The 21,051-nt window shown below is 41.2% G+C and overlaps 1 protein-coding gene across 1 annotated transcript in view; it reads left to right on the top strand.

Moving 5' to 3' along the window:
* Window positions 1-14,482, top strand: part of SLC41A2 (solute carrier family 41 member 2) — a 122,557-nt gene extending 108,075 nt beyond the window's left edge. Inside the window, exon 11 of the mRNA XM_069099390.1 lies at window positions 11,174-14,482. Coding sequence (XP_068955491.1) covers window positions 11,174-11,359 — 186 coding nt within the window. The 3' untranslated portion in view covers window positions 11,360-14,482. The remainder of the gene's footprint in view (window positions 1-11,173) is intronic.
* Window positions 14,483-21,051: the final 6,569 nt, after the last annotated feature.

The raw sequence follows: 21,051 nt of genomic DNA, 5'->3' as shown, positions 1-21,051 counted from the left end.
AGGTATATTTTATCATTTAAATCGAGGACAGTGACTTGGAGTCAGGAGACCTGGATTTGAGTTCCAATTCTCCCACTTTCCGGATGTGTGACTTGTCTTTTCTCATTGGTATAATGGGGATGGATAACTTTGTTCTTTCTCTGTCTCACGGAGTTGTGTGAGCATCAGAGTAATCTGTTTGGCAAACCTACATGTATTTATATATACTGCTTGTGTAAATATACTGGCAGCAGCTAGGTGGCGCCATAGTGCTTAGAGTGCCTGGCCTGGAATCTCAACACTCCTCATCCTGAGTTCAAATTTGTCCTCAGACACTTACTAGCCGTGTGACCCTGGGCAAGTCACTTCACCCTGTTTGCCTTAATCCACTGGAAAAGGCAAAGACAAACCATTCTGGTATCTTTGCCAATAATTCCCCCCGGACAGTATTGGCATCCTGTGGTCCACAGGGGCCATGAAGAGTTGGACGTGACTGAATGACTGAACAGCAATTTATACTACATACTGTATCAACATTTATTTACACTTCTACTGCTGGTAGTAATGTTAATAACAGAATCCTATAGTGTCACGATTTCATATAATTGCTGTCAGTTGGAAGTGACATCTCATGGGGGAAAGAAAGTATTGCATTAGTCTTAAGGAAGAAAAACAAATGAGCAGTCATACTTTTCAAAGTCTGTCTTGTGAACTCCACACTGTCATTATATCCTTTATACAAACACTCCCCTGCTGCCTCATGGCATGGAGAGAAGCCTGGACCCAGAATTCTAAAAGGCTGGGTTGGTGGTGGATCAGCTCTAGCAGGGGCCTGTCATTTTAGAAGGACTTTGAATGTGAGCCTAAGGTCAGGGAGCTTCCTCACCTGAAGATCTGTCTCTGAGTTGGTTAAATTTTTGAAGTCATGATGGCAGGGGGTGCAGTTGGGAGGTTGGGGTGTGTGTGGATAGTAAGGAGCATCTTCCCCTGTCTCCACTGATGAAATCACAAAGGTTTGGAAGAGTCTCCATGAGACAGAAAAGATTTGAAAATTCATTTGTTTCTACAAGCTATAAGAAATGAAGCAAACAGAGACACCCAGGAAGGCTTAGGGGAGTCAGAGCCAGGGGGACAGTGTATTCTGTGATCACAGCAGTGTGAATGGGAAGGATCCAAGGAAGAAGAGGAAGCCCTTGTGTCCCTTCTCTGGGCCTGGAACGTTCCCTAGATGGTCATTGATCACTTTGGCCAACTTGTTTTTCTCTCTTTTATTCTTTAAGCAAGAGATACCTCTGGGAAGGGAAGGAGAGAAGAGGGGACCTATTGAATATAAGCCCAAAAGAAAAGAAAAATCAGTTATGGTTCCAAGGAGCAGATAATGAAGCATCACTCCTCCCTTGAAGTAGAGATGCAGTCTGACTAGGGTCACTATCAGATATGGTTGCCACATTGGACATTTTTGTTTGATTGTTTTCCTTTGTTGAAAGGTAGAGTTCCATCCACTGGTAGGCTTATAATAAGAGTTAGCATTTATAAAGTAAGCACTTCCTAAATATTCTCATTCCATTTTCACAGTAGTCCTGTAAGGTAAGTACATACACACATATACATATATTATATCTATACACATATAGTATAATATGAGGAAACTGAGGCTAACAGAGCAAGTATCTGAGGCTGGATTTGAACTCAGGTCTTCCAGACCCCAGTGGGGTGGGGCTACATGTGGCCTCAAGGCTGCAGGTTCCCCACCCTGTGCTGTGATGTAAAGACAAAAGGTACTTTGTAGCAATATAACCTGTGTGTATATGTGTGTGTGCCTGTGCATGCATGTGCATGTACCCACACGTGTGTAGTTGTTGTCAGCATTATTAGGAGGAACTTCCAAATAATCAATTTCCATCCTGCTCTCAGCCTCCTGTCCTCTTTTGATGTGCTAAACAGTGTGACCAATATGACTCCAATGGGGAGCACCATATCTGGTCTTCCTTTACATGCTGCTGCATCCACTGTCTTCTTTGCCCTTGCCTTCACGCCACTGATCAGTTAATTCAGTATGACCATTTCCTCTATAAATCAGTCCGATCCCTGTCTGCAGGCCTCCAGATGTTCTCAGTTCTTTATCGAGTCAGTGACTTGAGGATCCTTCAGATCCAGAGGAGGCCTGGATCCTGGGTCTCTCTTTAATGCCCCCTTGATCCATATCCTCAGCTCCTTCCCTCTAAAAAGGAGCTCATTAAAGCATTTTCTCGGCTTATCTGTTATTAACTCATTTGGTTGTGTCTCATGCAAAGCTAAGGGTTTGTGTCAGATTTGGCCTCTTTTTAAACTATTTGATTTCTTTTGTTACCATTTGATCTGTTTTTGGTCCCTCTCTGTGGCTTCACTGGTATAGGGAACACTCAGTGAAGAAACTATCTCTACAAATATAGACCAGCCCTGTTCTGTACCTTCAAGTGGTGTGGGAATTACTTGAGACCCTGTGAAAGAATTGCATTTATTAATGAAGAATAAACCCAACAACTTTCTGTCTGCAGTATGCCCTCATTTTGCATGTCACTTGTTTTACATGATTTGACATCTGAATTCTGACACCTTTTCTTTAATTCTCCATCACTTTTATCATCTTGATTTTGAAGAAACAGTATGTTTTTTAAAGTCTAGTCTAATTTCTAGAATATCAGTTTTCAGTGACAATTAAATCAGACTGGTTCTTAGGCCACTGAAGCATGTCTATCCCCATCTTTTCGATACATTTCTTCATCTCTTTTGATTTGTGGCATGGTGCAAGGTCATGTTGTGGTATTCTTTACCTACTTGGGAATTTCTGTAATTCCTGACTAATTCTGCTTCAGTTTTTTCCCCCCAGAATTTATCACTCCATCAATTGGGATAAGACCCATTAAAAGTAAAACTTTTTTGGGGGGTGGCTGCTTTACAGTCTGATGAAGAAGCTTCCTTTTTATATATTCACTTAGATTTCAGACAGTGGTTTTAGTAGAGTTTTGAATGAAATAATGAATTTCATCAGTAAAAGTGTTCTTTTTCTAATCTTTGGCACTCTAGTCTTTGTACTATCTTGTCCATAACAAGCACATTTTTACTTTTACTGGTCTCCTTGCCGTTCTTCCAGTTTTAAGAAGCCGACCCCACACTGTAGAATGAATTAACAACAACCCCTCCAACTTTCAGGTCCCTTTGAAGGTCTTTGCTTCTTATGTATGACAATATATTGTTTTGTGCTTCATTGTGACCAATCTTGTTTTCCTGTTGGCTTGAAGGATACTAGCACAACTTCCTTTTGCCAACAGCCATCGCAATATCTCTAAAAATCATTTAAGTGTACTTTTTAAGAGCTACCACTTTTGTGTATTGAAGTAATAACCATGTTTTTAGGTCATGAACTAGATACATAACAAAAGACTGCAAAGTGAAACACACATGTATGGCATGAAATCTAGCACTTAGCTAGCTGACAGATAACTAATCAACAGTGGAGAAACCAGCTTAATGTGGTCAGACACTCCATGTCAATGGTAACGTCAATAGAAGGATACACACAGATGACAATTTGCACCATATCAAAATTATTGCTTGTCCCAGGTAATTCACATGATACTGTATACTTAAGTGTAAGTATAGTTATAGTTAAGTAACTTGCCCAGGGTCATGCAGTTTTAATAAAGATAATTTTAATTTTTAAAATATGATTTATCTTTTTCCAAGTATGATTTTATATTCCCATGCCAAGCAGATATTCAGAGCTCTGCTTCTGGTCCTTTCTTTTAAAAACTATTTTTCATAACCTATTTTTTTCATGTCACATTAATTTCTCATTATATTTCTCTGGGTCCCCCAAAAGCCATCCTTTATAGCAAAGAATTAAAGAAAGAGGGAGGAAAAGGCCATTTAGAAAAATTAATTAGCCTTTCAATCAAGTAGGGTTATTTGTGTTCCAGACCCCAGTTGGCCCACCTCTATAAAGATGGAAAGGAACTATATTGTCTCTAGGACTGAGTGTGATAATAACTACAGAGCTTTGGGGTTCTGTCATTTTATTGTTCTTTCCATTTACATTGTTGTTGCATCTTTTTTTTTTTTGGTTCTGTTTACTGTACTTTATATCAGTTTATTTATGCCTTCTGATTCTTCTTTGAATTCATTATATTCTTTCATAAGACAGAGTAATATTCCATTACATTCTTCTCCCTAACATCTTTAATCATTCTATAGTTGGTGGGGTCTACTTTGCTTCCTTTTTTTTTTTTTTTGCTAGTACCACAAAAGATGTTGCTGTGAGGTTTTTTTTGGTGTATCTGAGAACTAATTTATCCTTCTAGAAGGTCTTTATTCTTTCACTTTTAAAAGATTTTTCAGGTGACTTCATTTCCATTTTCCTAGAAGTATCCAACATCTCCATATTCTCTTTGAGAATTTTACTGTTTGGGGAGGGATAATTCATGGGGTGCTGAAAAGAGCCCTTGGAGACATTCTTTAATAGATAAATGGTTGAAGGAAATGAATAGCCATCTTTCAAAGGAAGAAATCTGAGCTATCAGCAGCTACATAAAGCGTGCTCCAAGTCACTAATAATAAGAGAGATGAGAATTAAAATAACTCTTAACAGATTGGCAAAGATAACCAAAAAGGAAAATGACAGTTGAAGGGACGGAGGGAAATCAAGCCTACCAATGAACTGTTGTGACTGTGAAATGACCCAGCAGTTTGGAACTGGGCCCCAGAACTCAATGAAGTGTGTACAGCCTTTGATCCAGCAATGACATTAGAAGACCTGTTCCCAAAGAGATCAGAGAAAGAGGAAAAGTAGTCATATGTATAAAAATATTTTTAGCAGCTTTTTTTTGAGGGGGGGAAGAATTGGGTGTCTATTATTTGGTGAGTACCTGAACAAATTATGTTATATGAATATAATGCAATACTACTGTGCCATAAGAAATTATGAAAGGGATGGTTTCATAGAAACCCGAGAAGACTTGTGTGAACTAATACAGAATGAAGCAAGCAGAAGCAGAACCAGGAGAGCAACTCATACATTAACAACACCATTGTAAAGTCAAACAATTTTGAAAGACTTAAAAACTCCCTTCACTGCAGTAGCCAAGCAGGATTCCAGAGGACAGATAAGAAAACATGCTGTCCACCTCCCAACAAAGAAGAGATGGACCCAAGAGTCAGAATGAGACTGACATTTTCAGACATGACAACTGTTTTATTTAACTGTACATATATGCTACCAGGTTTTGTTTGTTTGTTTGTTTCTTCTTCTTTCTTTCCTTTCTCTCTTTCTCTTCATTCCTTTTTGTTCTAAAATTAGGTAGATGGGAGGGAGAAGGGCTGGAGTAGGGATAGAGTAGAAGGAAGGAAGAAGAAAAGAAGGAAGAAAAGAAAGAAAAGGAAGGAGGAAGAAAGTAGAGCCATGAAGCTTTTCTAATGTATAGAAGAGAAGAGGAGGATGTATAAAAAGAATCTTAGAGAAGCAGGACTACTTTGAAAATTACTTGTTGGATTCATTTTACATTTTTTTTTTTAAGCAATCGGGGTTAAGTAACTTGCTCAAGGTTACACGGCCAGTTATTTCTGGGTGTGGTGCTAAGTATCTGAGCCCGGATTTTGATCCAGGTCATCCCAACACTGGAGCCGGTGCTCTTACTCGCTGAGCCACCTGGCCGCCCCTAAGCAATTGGGGTTAAGTAACTTGCTCAAGGTTACACGGCCAGGTGTTTCTGGGTGGATGCTAAGTGTCTGAGCCTGGGATTCGATCTCCAGGTCGTCCTGACACTGGAGGCAGTGCTCTTACTCGCTGTGCTACCCGGCTGCCCCTCATTTTACATTTCTAAAGAAAAGTGAATTGTATCTAATAGAGTGTCTCAGTTTTACGTCCTCTTTTCTCACTCTCTTACGTATATGGAGATGCCTTCTTCATTTGGTGTTAAGTTCAGTCTGAGGGTTTGGTTTGAATCCCACACTATTAGGACTTGAACATTTCTTTCCTTTTGAGCCTGTTTTTTTTTTTTTTCTTACTGTAAAAAGAGAAGACTGGATTAAATCAGTAAAGCCTGTCCAACTCTAAATCTCATGGTCTTTGTCAGAAGAGGTTAACTGTTCCTCACACTGAGCACAGAGAGGAAGGTTTGAGTTTGTGAAGAAGGACCTCTCAGAGGGAGGGAGGAGAGAGAGCAGTGAGGAGAGGAAATGGTTGAACCATGTCTGTGAAGATGCTTTGTTCTTGATAATTAAACTCATTTCCAGAAGCATTTATTAAGCACTTACTATATTTCAGGCATCGTGTTAGGCCCTGGGGACACAAACATAAAGCAATCATTGCTTTTAAGGGCCTTATGTTTTTCACATCTTTGTCAATTCCCAATGACGTCCATCCCCCAGCACTTTGGAACTGAGCCCCAGAAGTCACTAAAGTGTGCATAGCATACCCTTTGATCCAGCAACGGCATTAAAAAGATCTGTTCCCAAAGAGATCAGAGAAAGAGGAAAAGGACTCATATGTATAAAAATATTTTAGCAGCTCTTTTTGTGGGGGTGAAGAATTAGGTGCCCATTTTTGGTGAGTACCTGCACAAATTATGCCTTGTGAATATAATGCACTACTGTTGTGCCATAAGAAATGATGTAAAAATCTCACCTGTTGTACAAAAGAACTCAGCATATTGACCACTCCTGACCATGGGTACCTCAGTACACACCTCAATTCTGCCATTTCTCTGATGAGAGGAAGAAAATGTGCTTCTTTCTTAGGCTTCTAAAGCTGTAATTGGTTGTTCAGTCAATGTTCTGATGTCTTCTGCTGTCCACAAGTTCTCCCACTATTTTACTAGGGAACAAAGTGAGTGCAAAGAAGCCAATCAAATATCAAAAGAAGTACAAAGCCTCAGGGGGAGGGGCCAATTGGAATGTGGGGAAAGATGTCTTGTAAGAGGGAGCAGGCGCACAAAACCAGATGGGGCACAGAACCAGGCGGGGTAAGGAGGGAGCACATGCCGGCCAGGTGGATGCTTGTAGTATAAGCCTGTCCCTAGGACCAGAAACAGGGTTCTCACTGGGGCAGAGCCCATGGGGCCTCCACCTACAGGGCAAAAGTAAAAATCCAGGGCTCTCTTAATAGGGTCAAAAGTTATAAAAGGGAAGCCTTTGGAGAGTTATTGGGCGAGTGTATACACGTGTTTGTGAGGGTTTTTTCCTTTCTTTTTTTAAACTGGCAGCTAGTTAAGTCTCCCCCTTTCTCAGTGCTGTCTGTGCCCCTGAGAAAGGCTCCCCCATCTTTGATTTGCCATATTCTAGGCATCGTTCTAACCAAAAGAATAAGCAGTTGCAGGTGCCGAGATGTAGCATTTAAGAACCCTTCAATTTAGAACAAGAATATACTTATTCCTTCCTTGTTTCAAGTGAGTTGCCCCAGTTGTTATTTGGGAAAGTGTGTGCTATAAATATCAAAGGGTGAGTGGGATGCACACTTGGCTGTTGGGGCCTCATGAGGTTCTCCGTAACAGACAGTTGGAAATGGGAGATTGTGCCTGAGCATAGCTTCTGTCCAGAAGTCAGATCAGGATGCTGTTGTTGGTTTGTTTTCCGTTGTTATTGTTGTTGTGTAAGGTGGGGGTAGGAGAGTTTTATACTTAGTGTGTAGGAAAAATGCCAAGTTGTTACTCCAAAAGCCTTACTGTGTCGCATTTATAAGACAGGATCTCCAAAAGTAACCTCCTGTACCACAGGATGCATATGTTGTTTGTCCTAACATAAGCCCTGGAGTCCTTTAAAGGACTGTTCATGTGTGGAATTGCTGGCCTGTGTTAATTCATGGAAGAAGCTGCTGCTGAATCTCTATCTTCCAAAGCAAACACACACTCTTTTACTGTATTATTTGTTTGAATTCCAAGCAACATACCTGGAGCATGGAAATTAAATTAGCCAAGACTACAGAGTTGCCTTTTCAGAAGATGTATTTACTTAAAGAAGTTATGCATATTTCATAAAGAACAAACAGGGAATATTTATTAACCCGAAAAAATTACAATCCAACCTTGGTTTGATTTGAGATGTGCTTTTTTCGGTACAAATTCCACAGAATTTCAGGTCTGGAATAGAGGCTTTAATGGGTCCCTATTTCAGCCTTTCACCAGGAATCTCTTCTTTTTATAAATGAAGAAACCAAGACCCTCAGAGTATAAAGATCCCAGGGCTACTTAATCAAAGTGGCAAGATCAGAAATTCAGGCCCTCTCTCTCCTAGTCCTAGGCTCCTTTCGTCACAACTTTTAATTTTTGTCTTATTTAGTTCTTTTAAGAGAAATATTTGAAGGCAGACTTATCATTATAAGCCTCAAGAGCTGTGGCCAAACTTGTGGTAGTTCCTACTCTCCTCCTACTTTCAAGATAATAAATATTAAAACTGGAGCGGCCAGGTAGCACAGCGAGTAAGAGCACCGGCTCCACTGTCAGGATGACTTGTGGATCGAATCTGGGCTCAGACACTTAGCACCCACCCAGAAACACCTGGCTGTGTAACCTTGAGCAAGTTACTTAACCCCAATTGCTTAGGGGCGACCAGGTGGCTCAGCGAGTAAGAGCGCCGGCTTCAGTGTTGAGATGACCTGGGGTTCAAATCCGGGCTCAGATACTTAGCACCACATCCAGAAATAACTGGCCGTGTAACCTTGAGCAAGTTACTTAACCCTGATTGCTTAAAAAAAAATATTAAAACTATAATTCAGCGAGCATTTATTAGAGTATGCCCCAAACCACACAAATTGGTATAGACCAGTGTCATAGGAGTTGGGGGCAGGGTGGGGATAAATGGAAGTAAGGCTTGAGGTGAGCTTTAATAAACGAAGAGGATGCCAGGGGCATTCCAGGAAGAGCAGGAAGCCAGCAGAGGTGACGAGATGGGCCTTGGGTGCTGTATATGGAGAACAGGGGGCTTGTGTAGGAGAGTGGGAGAGAATCGGGCTGAGATGAGGGTCCCCTAAGGGATGGATCTAAGGACTTGGGGCTTTAAGCATGGGGGTGCTGGTTTTAGAAAGACTAATGTGACAGCATGGCAGGATGAATCGGAGGCCAGAGACATTAGTTAGGAGCTTATTGCTGTAATCCAAATGAACAGCAGCTAAGAGTGGGCTTATGAGATATGAAACTACATGTGAGAGAGATTGCAGATTGACTGTAGGAGTGTGAAGTCAGCAAATCCAGCCATCATTTATTAAATGTTGAGCACTGGGAGGAGTCGTGGGTGTTGGGATAGGGCTGGCCTCTGAGCCAGAGAGACCTGGGCTGAAGCCTTGCCTTTGCCATAGCCTGGCTCCATGACCTGGGCAGCCATCCATCCTTCAGGGTCCCAGACAATTCTTTAGCGTTCTTAAGCTGCAGAAAAGGTCCAGATCTGCACTGATAGAGAGAGGTTGTTCATGGGGAATCCCCTATCCAAGTGACATCACAGGTGTGGCCCCAAAGAGTGTGCACAGGGGCACATGAGATAGCTACCAAGCTACAGAGACAGATGCTTTCACTCTTGGAGCGTCTGGTCTGAGAGAGGAGAGAAGAAGCACATGTAAATAATGGACTTAGAAAATAGAAGACAAAAGCATGTTAGAGCCCAAAACACCCCAAGGAGAATTCTGAAGAAATTAAGAAAGGGCCTGAGTCTCAGACCACTTTCTGAAGCAGGTGATGTCACGTCAGCCTGAGAGTGAAAGGGTTTGGGGGAGAATTTAAGATGAGAGAAAGTCAGGAATTTTCTCTAGACTGTGTAATTAGGGAACCAGTGAGAGATGAATGAGAGGACAGATGAGTAAAGAGGATCAGGATGAGGTTGAATAATATGAAATTGTAATATGGTCCAGTCAGTGTTAAAAAAACGAAATCTCCCTGGCATCTAGCAATGTTCTACAACCTGGGACTGAGTGGGAGGGAAGGACACTAGGGGTGTGTTAGGCTCCACATGAAAATAAGGGGCAAGGGGCTTAGCTGAGACTAGCACTGCATATTGGTCATAGAAGGATCTGGGATGGGGACAGGGTCTTTGTTGACAGAAGGCTTTATGGCCTAGAGGAGCGATCAAAGACCCAGCTTTGGGCAGACAGAAAGTCTGGGGTATCATAGCACTCTGAGAGAGCAAGCAAATGGGGAGATTGAGAAGAAGGTCCAGGGGGTGCCTTTTACTGTTACTAAACATCAGCCTGGCCACTGGGGTTGAGGCAACAAGGGTGTTAAAGCTTGGACCCAGAGCAGGTCAGATAAAAGGGAAAAATAAAACCCTGGTGGAAGCCAAATGGGAGGCCCCTGTATAACCCTGGAATGGCAAAATACAGGGGAAGAGAGTCAGAGCACAGAGATCAACTGGTCTCCAGGGCGTTGCTGGTCCTGCCTGGGGAGTGGTTGGAGAAATGCATCACTGTTCTTGGTCTTGTTCAAGGAGACTGGGCCTCTGCAGTGTGGAGCTGGAAGATCGGCCAACATGTCTTCTAAGTCCATAAATCTTGTCAGGCCAGAGGGGAACAAGTTCTCTCCTCTTTATAGATGCCCTTTTATTGTAACTTTGTATAGATGTTACAGGTTGTTGTTGTAAAGTGTCTTTCCCAGGGCTGGTTAGAGAGCCCTGAGGCCTTGGAAAATATTTCTAAGTCTATATAACATGTTAGATACAGCACCAAGCCGGGGAGCTGGTCTTGCCTTCTTCTGACTTTGTGCCTTTGGGCAAACTTTCACCTTGGGCTCCTCACTTGTAAAACAGGGATAAACCCGCTCTGTCTTCTTGTCTTTGTTGGGAGATAGGGTAGAAATGCGGTGATGGCTGTGAGAGATCTTTTAAAAACGTCCAAAGGGTTAGACAAGGCAAGGTGATTTTCTTTTGCATTACTTTATAAGTATTTCACAAGACAGAGGTCTGTCAGTCATCCACTTTTATTCTTGACACCTAGAACAGCATGCATTGGGCACTCAATAAATGCTTCCCAAACCAAATCGAGTCACGGGTTGTCTAGGCCAGACCTGAGCAGGAGAGCTCCCCAGCCACGTTCTCAGCACCATACTCTTACATGATTCATACTCAGTGGATGGTTCTTGGGCTCCCAGGTGAAAGCCAGCAGAAATCAGGGCTTTGGGCTTGTCCACAGTCTAGGAGTTGTCTGGACCAGCTAGAGACGATCTTTCATTTATCGTTCCAGGTATTCACCTTGCTGTGGATTGCTGACTGGATGGTGCATCACTTCTGGAGGAAAGGAAAAGATCCTGATAGCTTTTCCATCCCGTACCTTACAGCTTTGGGAGATCTGCTTGGAACAGCCTTATTAGCCTTGAGTTTTCATTTTCTATGGCTCATTGGTGATCGAGATGGCGACGTTGGAGACTAGTGAAATATGGAACTGCTGACCGTTCTCAGACCATATAGAAGAAAAACAGAAGATGGTGGCTTATGACTCCTTTTCAAGGCCTTTAATTACAATGCAGTGATCTCACTTTGGCTGGGTTAATTTTAAGTTGGAACTGATAGGATTAAATGGCCTTAACTTTTTTAAAAACTGCATTTGAATAGAAAATAAAAATGAAGGGTATTTGCCTTTCATATGAGAGAATGAAGGATGATTTGACATTGAAACAGATCTGAGTTTCATCTCTGGAATTAATTAAATCAGAAAATATGGAGGGAGTTAAATATGAGTAATTTTGTAAGTAGACACACCCCAGGAATGCACTTGCTTGGTGTTAGACTTATAATGGAAAGTTGGGGGTGGGGAGGAGATTGGCCTCTTTTCTAATGAATTTGGTTACAATGAAAATTCTAATTCAAAAGAAAAAATACCCTTTTGGAGTTTAAAAAGTTTCCACTTCTATACTAGCTGAGTTTGATTTTACAAATTATCAGCCCCCAAAAGAGATTGTGTCAGAGATGGGGACTTTACCCCACGAAGCCCTGTGACCTCCCCAGAGATGCCTATGACTTGGTTCCAACTCCACCGCTATTGGTGGGCAGCCAGTGTAGAGCAGGGTGGTTGGGGGTAGGGCTCAGAGGAGAACAGTTAGGTCATTAGGGGTCATTGATTCTTTTTTTCAAAAGCCAGAGGTAGAACCCAACTAGAGGAAGGAACTCTGTTGTGTTTGTTAGACACAACATGGTGTGAAAAACCACTCTCTTCTTTGTTGGAAAGTTGGGCTAGTAATGGTCACAGTGCTGCTCGAGGCATCAGCATGACAATAGATTTAGAAGCATGTTGCTGCAACTTTGTCCACAGGGTTTGCTAAGGGTCCAGATTTCTTATTGGGAATTTTATTATTTACAATGTTTCCCCATGTAAAATTATTACAACTAGGAGAGGACACTTGGTCTAGTTCATTTATGTAATAGGAAAAAAAAATAAGTAAGATTTACAGATGGGGAAGTGAAGGATTTGGGTATTCTGAAGAAATTAATTGAAAAGCTTAAGCTTATCCTTCAGGGGGTCAAAAAAAAAAAAGGCCGTGAGGCTTCTGCCCACTCCTTACTGATGCTGCCCACCGGCAAACAGGCTGATGTTCACCAAGGGGCCAAAACATGTGCTTAGGGTGTAGTTTTTCTTTACTTGTTTTTCCAAGAATTGCCCGTGTCTGTTGGGAATGCCTGGGCCAATCTACTTATTGGAAAAGAGCAGCATTTTTCTGCAAAATAGAGTGAATCAATAACCTGCAGTGGAATGGCTACTAATTCTACTTCTAGTACAGACTAAGGAGGGCATTCCACTTTAACTCAGAACATGGTGACACATCTTGGTTAGCTTTATTTAAGTAATATAACTTTATTGTTGAAATCATTCCTGTTGAGTGCTTTAAAATGAGGAGGACTAGATCAGTCATAGGTTTCCTTTGTTTTTCACATTAATTATGCCATTCTTCTGCCTTATAATGCAGGTGTCAGACGGCAAGAGAAGTAATTACAGTTTCTCCTTGGCAGAGTTACGGTGTCACACAGTGAACATTCTCACAAAAGAAAGACTGAGGAAGTCACAAATATTTAACTGTGAGGAGGTTTTATAAAAATCCATTAAGACTTAGTTTGATCTTATTTAAAGAGTTTGAAAAATACTTGTTTACACTTGGATTATATGTTCTATAATCATTTCTAGAATTTGTGTGTAGACTGAAATTCCTAGTAAATTTTATTTTGGCTGCTTTTAGCAGGAAAAAAAAAATGCCACACCACAGTATTTGCCAAGCAGCTCTTTTCATTCACTCACCAAGCTTCTTGTTGAGTCTTTATTTCCCCATAGAATTAGCATAAAATTGCTAAAAAAAAATATGCTGACAGTTTACATTTACTTATCCACTCATAATTCACAAAGTTCTTCACATACACTATCTCACATTGTGATCCTTCCTCACAACAGCCCTGTGAGGCAGCTGATGCAAGTTTCATTGGCCCTCACTTCATAGATGAGGAAACTGAAATTTGCAAGGGTCAGCTGGTTCTGGACAGAGCATGGACACCAATCCAAACCATCTCATTTCAGATCCAGTGTTCTTTCCATGATGTCAGGCTGCCTCTAAGTGCTCCTGGGTGATGGCTATCCTTTAAGGTTCAAAGACGGACTCACATATGTGTCCCCCCAACCCCCATTCCTCCAGGGAATCTTCTTTTTACTGCTCACCATGGGCCAATCTTAATTACCAGTGTACATAAGGGCCACAGACAAGTGACAGTGATGAAAACCTTAGGTCAGCCCAAAACCTGGGGTTCTGTCTCATTTGGACCCTGTGCCTGAGTCAGCCTACAAGTAGCTGAGTTGGCTTGAGGTTCACCTCCATTCTCTTTTCCTGCTCAGTAGAACAGGTTGGTAACATGAAGGAGGAAAAGAAGGGAGCCCAACACACAGGATCATTCATTTGGAGCTAACAACAGACCTCAGAGATCATCTGCTCCAACCAGATGAAGAAACTGAGGGGCTGAGGGGGCCAGTAAATCCCAGAGCTGGGATGAAAACTCAGATGGTCTAACCCCACATCCACCTCTCCTACTCTGCCATGTAAGCCAGAGGCCCAGAACTCACCTTTTATAGCACCTTATGGTTTACAAAGTGCTCTCCTCCCAAACACTATTTACAGCCCATGGACTATTAGACAATCATCTACCAGTTGAGCTAATTATAAAATGGAAGTACATTGTTTAAAAAATAGAACCACTATGTGTGCTTATCATTAATAACCTTATCTACAGATTTGAACATACTGTGATCATTTTTTTAATTTGCAAAATTTACCAGTATGTCCTTCCTTATCAGCAACACATTGCAATATCTAGCCCAGAAATCTCCCAATGATTTTATTATATATGGTGCTTATTTTACCACAATATTAAAAAATGCCCACACACTGAACCTTTAATTACTTATTATTAGACACTTTACTTTGGTGTGGGGGGGGAGATGTTTATGTTGTTGGGTCATCTTGATTGTTTATATCTGTGATAAAAAAATTTTCCTTTAGAATAAATTTTCTTGAAAAGAGCTTACGGTGAAAACTCGTTTGGAATGTATCTTTGAGGAGGTATAAAAAAAATTCCACATCCTAGGCCACCCATGTCATTGTCACTGGAGTTGTGTGTCTTGTTCTTTTAGTGAATTGGACTTCCTTCTCAGCCCTGTCAGCCACCTATGGCCTGGTGAACCCAGTGAAAATAGGTGCCTGCCATGGTGGGAGTCTGTTGTCTAGTCAATCCAATGAAAATGCCACATACTCAGTGTTTAGAGGCCAGATGTTATGTAGCCTTTGGAGAGACCATCAGAAGAGGCCGTGCTTGGATTTCTCTTTCTGGGTATACCTGTAAAGATTCTGATGCTTGGATCCATGATGTTAGGAGTTCAAGCCTTTCCTCTTGCACCCCCAACCCTTTGTATAGTCTGTCTCTTTTGTGAATGGCTGTGCCAAAACATTTGTCACTGACATCCAGCCTTCAGGTGAGGGTCTTCCCTGTGTTTTGCTGAACTGGTCCTCAGGTAACATCATAGACTTTTGTTGGTCAAATACTGGAAGCCTTTTCAGGCTGGCAAGTCCAGTCCGTGCTAAGGTTCTGTTGGCAAAGCTTTCCAGTTGCCTAAAGTCACCTTTAAAGATGCATCAGAGGAGGCCCTGAGCAAATAACTGTAAGCCTTGTGTCAGAAGCTCCTCCCTCCCACAAGGAGCCTGGAAATACCTTAGGAACAACTTATCGATGTGGCTTGGCTCCATCCCAGGGGAAACCTGGAGACTTGAGAGTATGGAGCGTCCTTGAAGAAGTGGCCATCAGCTGCTCTGCCAGCATCCAGCCAAGGGAGGCTTCCAAACTTCCTTTTGCACAGCAAATGACAGAAGATGTCAAAATGCCACTTTCTCCTCGGGGTGGGGGGGGAGGGGTTTGCCCACTGCCTGTGACTTAGAGCACCACTCTGGGTGGGACCCCAGGGTTCATTCTCCCACCTCTGGTAACCGCTGTTGCTCTTTCCTCACTGGCACTTCTCCTCCTTCACTCCCAACAGGTGCTAAGGCTCCTTCAGGCCCCCTTCTCTGCTCCTAACTTGGCACTAATTGCTTTGAGGTTGGCTCTAACAAATCTAGCCTCCGGGTGATTTCATGGGAGCCTCAGCTTTTCGTCCTTCATGTTACCAACCTGTTCTACTGAGCAGGAAAAGAGAATGGAGGTGAACCTCAAGCCAACTCAGCTACTTGTAGGCTGACTCAGGCACAGGGTCCAAATGAGACAGAACCCCAGGTTATTTCCCCATAGAATTAGCATAAAATTGCTAAAAAAAATATGCTGACGGTTTACATTTACTTATCCCCTCATAATCCACAAAGTTCTTCACATACACTATCTCACATTGTGATCCTCACAACAGCCCCGTGAGGCAGCTGATGCAAGTTTCATTGGCCCTCACTTCATAGATGAGGAAACTGAAATTTGCAAGGGTCAGCTGGTTCTGGACAGAGCATGGACACCAATCCAAACCATCTCATTTCAGATCCAGTGTTCTTTCCATGATGTCAGGCTGCCTCTAAGTGCTCCTGGGTGATGGCTATCCCTGGGGGCACAGATGACTTGTGGCCCATTTCAATCTTATGTAATTTTATAGTCGAGTTCTATAGGCCCACCTCCCACATGAAGGATCGCCCATGGGAAATGATTGGAACAGTCGGTTTCTGCTTCTTTCCGGGTTGTCTCTTGGTGAGTTCAGTACTTTTATTTCTTTACCTACGAGTAGAATCAGTACCTAGGATTGGGAGGGACACCTGTCTCTGCTTGCCTTTTCACTTTTTCCTGTGTTGTGCAAATTGTGAATTAGTGCCTCTACTGAGAAGAGGGAGATTTTTGTAGACCTTACTACAATCTTTAAAATGGGCTTTGATAGCCAAGAATGCTTCATGCAGAATGGAGCGGAAATGAGTTAAATACATTTTCCAAGTAACTTTAAAGTTTTTTTTTTCCCATTCATCATGAAAAGGTTTTAGATAGAAGCTATTTTTGATGAAAACTGTTCTGTTAATGAATTTTAACATGTCTAAGCCTCCTTAAATGAGATATGAAACCTAATTCAATTCTCATTTTATTTTACAGAGCTAGATGTTTTCATTCTCCTAATGGAGTAGGTTCATTTTGAAACACAAACCTTGTTACTACTGTGAGAAGATGAACTATAAATTCTTAGGTGAAAAGGGTGGATTGGAATGGCCTGACATTTATGGCCTTTGAAATGGCAGGTTAAATGCCCTGGACCCTCAAAGTGCTCTGGACCCCCAGGCTTGTTTGTCCTTAGGTTGTGCTTGCCATACAGTCGTCAACCTAGATCGAAGTTCCCCAGGCCCCAGAGTATATTGCTGACAACACAGAATTAGTCACACCTGACCTACCACAAATGTATTCATCCAAGTTCACCTGGGCTAGCACCATGCCCTGGCAATCCTTTTATTAACCTTTTGTTGGTATTACAGGGAATTACCCCTCTTCCCCCCAGTGCTTTCTTGATTCTCTCCAAGACCCCCATCCCCACCCTTGTTATCAGCAAAGAACCTTGACTCCTACCTCAAAAGGAACAATGAGGCCACTTGGTATATGGTTCTTGCCAGTCAACAAGAATTTATTAAGTACTCGTTTTGTGGTTGTGTAGTTTTGTCCTTTGTTCTCGAAGAGAACCATGAGGTCAGGGAGATGATGACATGATATGCAATTGAATTGGATTTAAGTGAGGCAGGGCTGTGCAAGGTCACCAGCCTCACTTTCTCCTGCAGAGACATCTGGGTCCAGTGGCCAGATAGGGATCAGGATGACTGGAGATGGCCCAGCTAAGTGCTTACTACATCCCCACCTTGACAGGTCTCTCACCAGACTCAGAAGACAAGATCTCCTTTTTCCTGTCCAAGGCCAATTGTTCATTTCCTCCCCACGGTTCCAGGACTGGTACATCTGTCTCTCTTTTCTCCAGCCCTTCCAGGCTACTGGCTTTTTGCTTTCTGCCTACAAATATACGCAGCTCTCTCCTACCATAAAACAAAATTGCCTTGACCCTCTTTGGGTTCCCTCTGCTGCTGTTGTCTTTTTTAACTTTTCTCCATTCTTATTTTTCTTGTCCTTTCAACTGCCTTTCACAAAATAAAAACAATAACTAGTATTTTTTATGGCACTCTAACGTTTGCAAAGCACTTTACAAATATTATCTCATTTTATCCCAACAACCCATACTGTTATGATCCCTGTTTTACAGATGAAGAAACTGAGGCAGATAGGTTAATCAACTTGCCTGCGACCTGAGGTCAGATTTGAGCATGGGTCTTCCTGATCCCAGGCTCAGTTCAGTTTGAGATCTTTTCCTTCAGTTCTACCCAGACTTTCTCATTCACCTAAAGGAAGAGAAATAAATAGATAGTGGCTTCTGTGTGCTGCACGGTGCCAAGTACTTTTACAAGTCATATCTCCTTTGATTAAATATGGCCTCCTTCTCCTCTGAGGTTCCCCTTCTCCAAACTCAGTCTCTGTCCTTCTGCACAGTCCTCCAAATCACTTTCCTAATTGCTGCTCCTTCTTCAGCTGAAGTTCCTCTGACATTCTCTCACAGAAGCTAGAAACCTGACATCCCCATTCATGGTCCTGAGGCCTTGCTCTTATCTGCCTTTCTGCTTCCCCCTTTGACTACAAAAGTTATGCCCTGCTTTCAAGACCTGGTTCTTCCATAAAGGCATCACTTATCACCTAGTAATTATCTAATCCAATGACCTTCATTTTACAGATGAAAATATAGATGAAGAAGATTAATGACTTACCCAAGGTCACTAGTATATTAGCTGAGTCTGGACTTGAACCCAGGTCCTTTCATTCCAAATCCTGTGCTTTTTCCATTGTACCATGCTGTCTCTACCACATTAATTTTTTTTTTAAAGCAATTGGGGTTAAGTAACTTGCTCAAGGTTACACGGCCAGTTATTTCTGGGTGTGGTGCTAAGTATCTGAGCCTGGATTTGATCCCCAGGTCATCCCAACGCTGGGGCCGGTGCTCTTACTTGCTGTGCTACCTGGCTGCCCCCACCACATTAATTTTACAAATGAGAAATCTGAGGCTTAGAGACAGAAAGCGGTTTAAGGTGAATGTTTCAAATTATCGACAAGAGCTAAGACCAGATCCTAGGGCTCCTGTCTTCCAGTTGACTATTCTTTTTTTAAAAAAAATTCAACAAAGCTTTTTATTTTTAGTTTTCAACATTCACTTACATAAGATTTGAGTTTTATATTTTATCCCCCTCCCTTTCTTCCCCCTTCCCAAGACAGCATGCAATCTGATATAGGCTCTGCATATGCATTCATATTAAATATATTTTCACATTAGTCATATTGTAAAGGAATGGAATGAACCACGAGAAAGAAGAAACAAAACCAAAAAAGAGAGAGCAAATAGTATGTTTCAATCTGCATTCAGACTCTGTAATTCTTTCTCTGGAGGTGGATAGCATTTTCCATCATGAATCCTTTTGAAGTTGTCTTATAACCTTGCATTGCTGAGATGAGCCAAGTTGATTGAAATTAGTCATCACACAATGTAGCTGTGTACAATGATCTCCTGGTTCTGCTCCCCTCACCCAGCATCAGTTCATATAAGTCTTTCCAGACTTTTCTGAAGTCTACCTGTCCATCATTTCTTATAGCACAATAGTATTCCATTACATTCATATACCACAACTTGTTCAGACATTCTCCAATTGATGGATAGCCCCTCAATTTCCAATTCCCTGCTGCCACAAAAAGAGGTGCTACAAATATTTTTTTTTACATGTAGGTCCTTTTCCCATTTTTATGAGCTCTTTGGGACACAGACCTAGAAGTGGTATTTCTGGGTCAAAGGGTATGCACAATTTTATAGCCCTTTGTGCATAGTTCCAAATTGCTCTCCAGAATGGTTGGATCAGCTCATAACTCCACCAACAGTGAATTAGTGTTCCAACTTTTCCAAATTTTCTCCAACATTTATCATTTTCCTGTTTTGTCATGTTAGCCAATCTGATAGGTGTGATGTGGTACCTAAGAGTTGTTTTGATTTGCATTTTTCTAATAATAGTTATTTAGAGCATTTTTTTTCATATGACTATAGATAGCTTTAATTTCTTCCTCTGAAAACTGCCTGTTCATATCCTTTGATCATTTACCAATTGGGGAATGACTTGTATTCTTATAAATTTGACTCAGTTCTCTATATATTTTAGAAATGAGACCTTTATCAGAGACACAGGTAGTATAAATCGTTTTGCATTTCATAATGTTCTCTATTTCTTGTTTGCTCATAAATTCTTCCCTTCTCCATAGATCTGACAGATAAACTATTTCTTGCTCTTCTAGTTTGCTTATAGTATCAGCCTTTATATCTAAATCATGTACCCATTTTGACTTTATCTTTGTATAAAGCATAAGATGTTGGTGTATACCTAATTTCTGCCATATATTTTCCAGTTTTCCCAGCAGTTTTTGTTAAATAGTGAGTTCTTATCCCATCCCAGTCTTTGGATTTATCAAACAGGAGATTACTATAGTCATTGACTACTGTGTCTTGTGTACCTAATGTATTCCATTGATCCACTATTATATTCCTCATCCAGTACCAAGCAGTTTTCATGACTCCTGCTTTATAATACAGTTTAAAATCTGATATGGCTAAGCCACCTTCCCTTGCATTTCTTTAAATTAATTTCCTTGATATTCTGGACCTTTTGTTCTTCCAGATGAATTTTGTTATTGTTTGGTCTAGCTTTATACATTTTTTTTGGTATTTTGATTGGTATGGAACTGAATAAGTAATTTAATTTAGGTATAATTGTCATTTTTATTATATTATCTTGGCCTACCCATGAGCAACTGATATTTTTCCAAGCATTTAGATTTGACTTCATTTGTGTGAAAAATGTTTTGTAATTGTGCTCGTATAGTTCCTGGGTTTGTTTTGGCAGGTAAACTCCCAAGTATTTTATGATGTCCACAGTAACTTTAAATGGAATTTCTCCTTTCTAAGTCTTGCTGTTGGACTTTGTTAAAAATATATAGAAGGGACGGCTAGGTGGCGCAGTGAGTAAGGTGCCGGCCCTGGAGTCAGGAGGACCTGAGTTCCGTTCTGGCCTCAGACACTTAACACCCACACACCAAAACAAACAAACAAACAAACAAAAACTAGCCATGTAACCTTGAGCAAGTTAACCCCAATTGCCCTCCAAAAAAAAAAAGAAATATATAGAAATGCCATTGATTTATGCGGGTTTGTTTTATATCCTGCAATGAATATAAAATTCTAATTCCTTCAATTTCTTTTTCTTCTCTTAACATTTCTTCTTTTAATATCTCTAGTACAATATTGAATAACAGTGGTGATGATGGAAATCCTTGTTTCACTCCCCCCATCTTATTAGAAATGCTGATCCCCATTACATATAATGCTTGCTGATGGTTTTAGGTGGATGCTACCTATCATTTTAAGGAAGATTCTATTTATTCCTATGCTGTCTTGTGTTTTTAATAGAAATGGGTGTTGTATTTTATCAAATGCTTTTTTTTTGCATGTATTGAGATAAT

Source organism: Petaurus breviceps, unplaced genomic scaffold (assembly GCF_028583685.1).
Source record: "Petaurus breviceps papuanus isolate PSGF00001 unplaced genomic scaffold, PetGlider_PUasm1.0 379, whole genome shotgun sequence".
NCBI classification, from domain to species: Eukaryota; Metazoa; Chordata; class Mammalia; order Diprotodontia; family Petauridae; genus Petaurus; species Petaurus breviceps.
The sequence above is the reverse complement of the archived record's forward strand: the minus strand, read 5'-3'. Positions and strand labels throughout refer to the sequence as shown.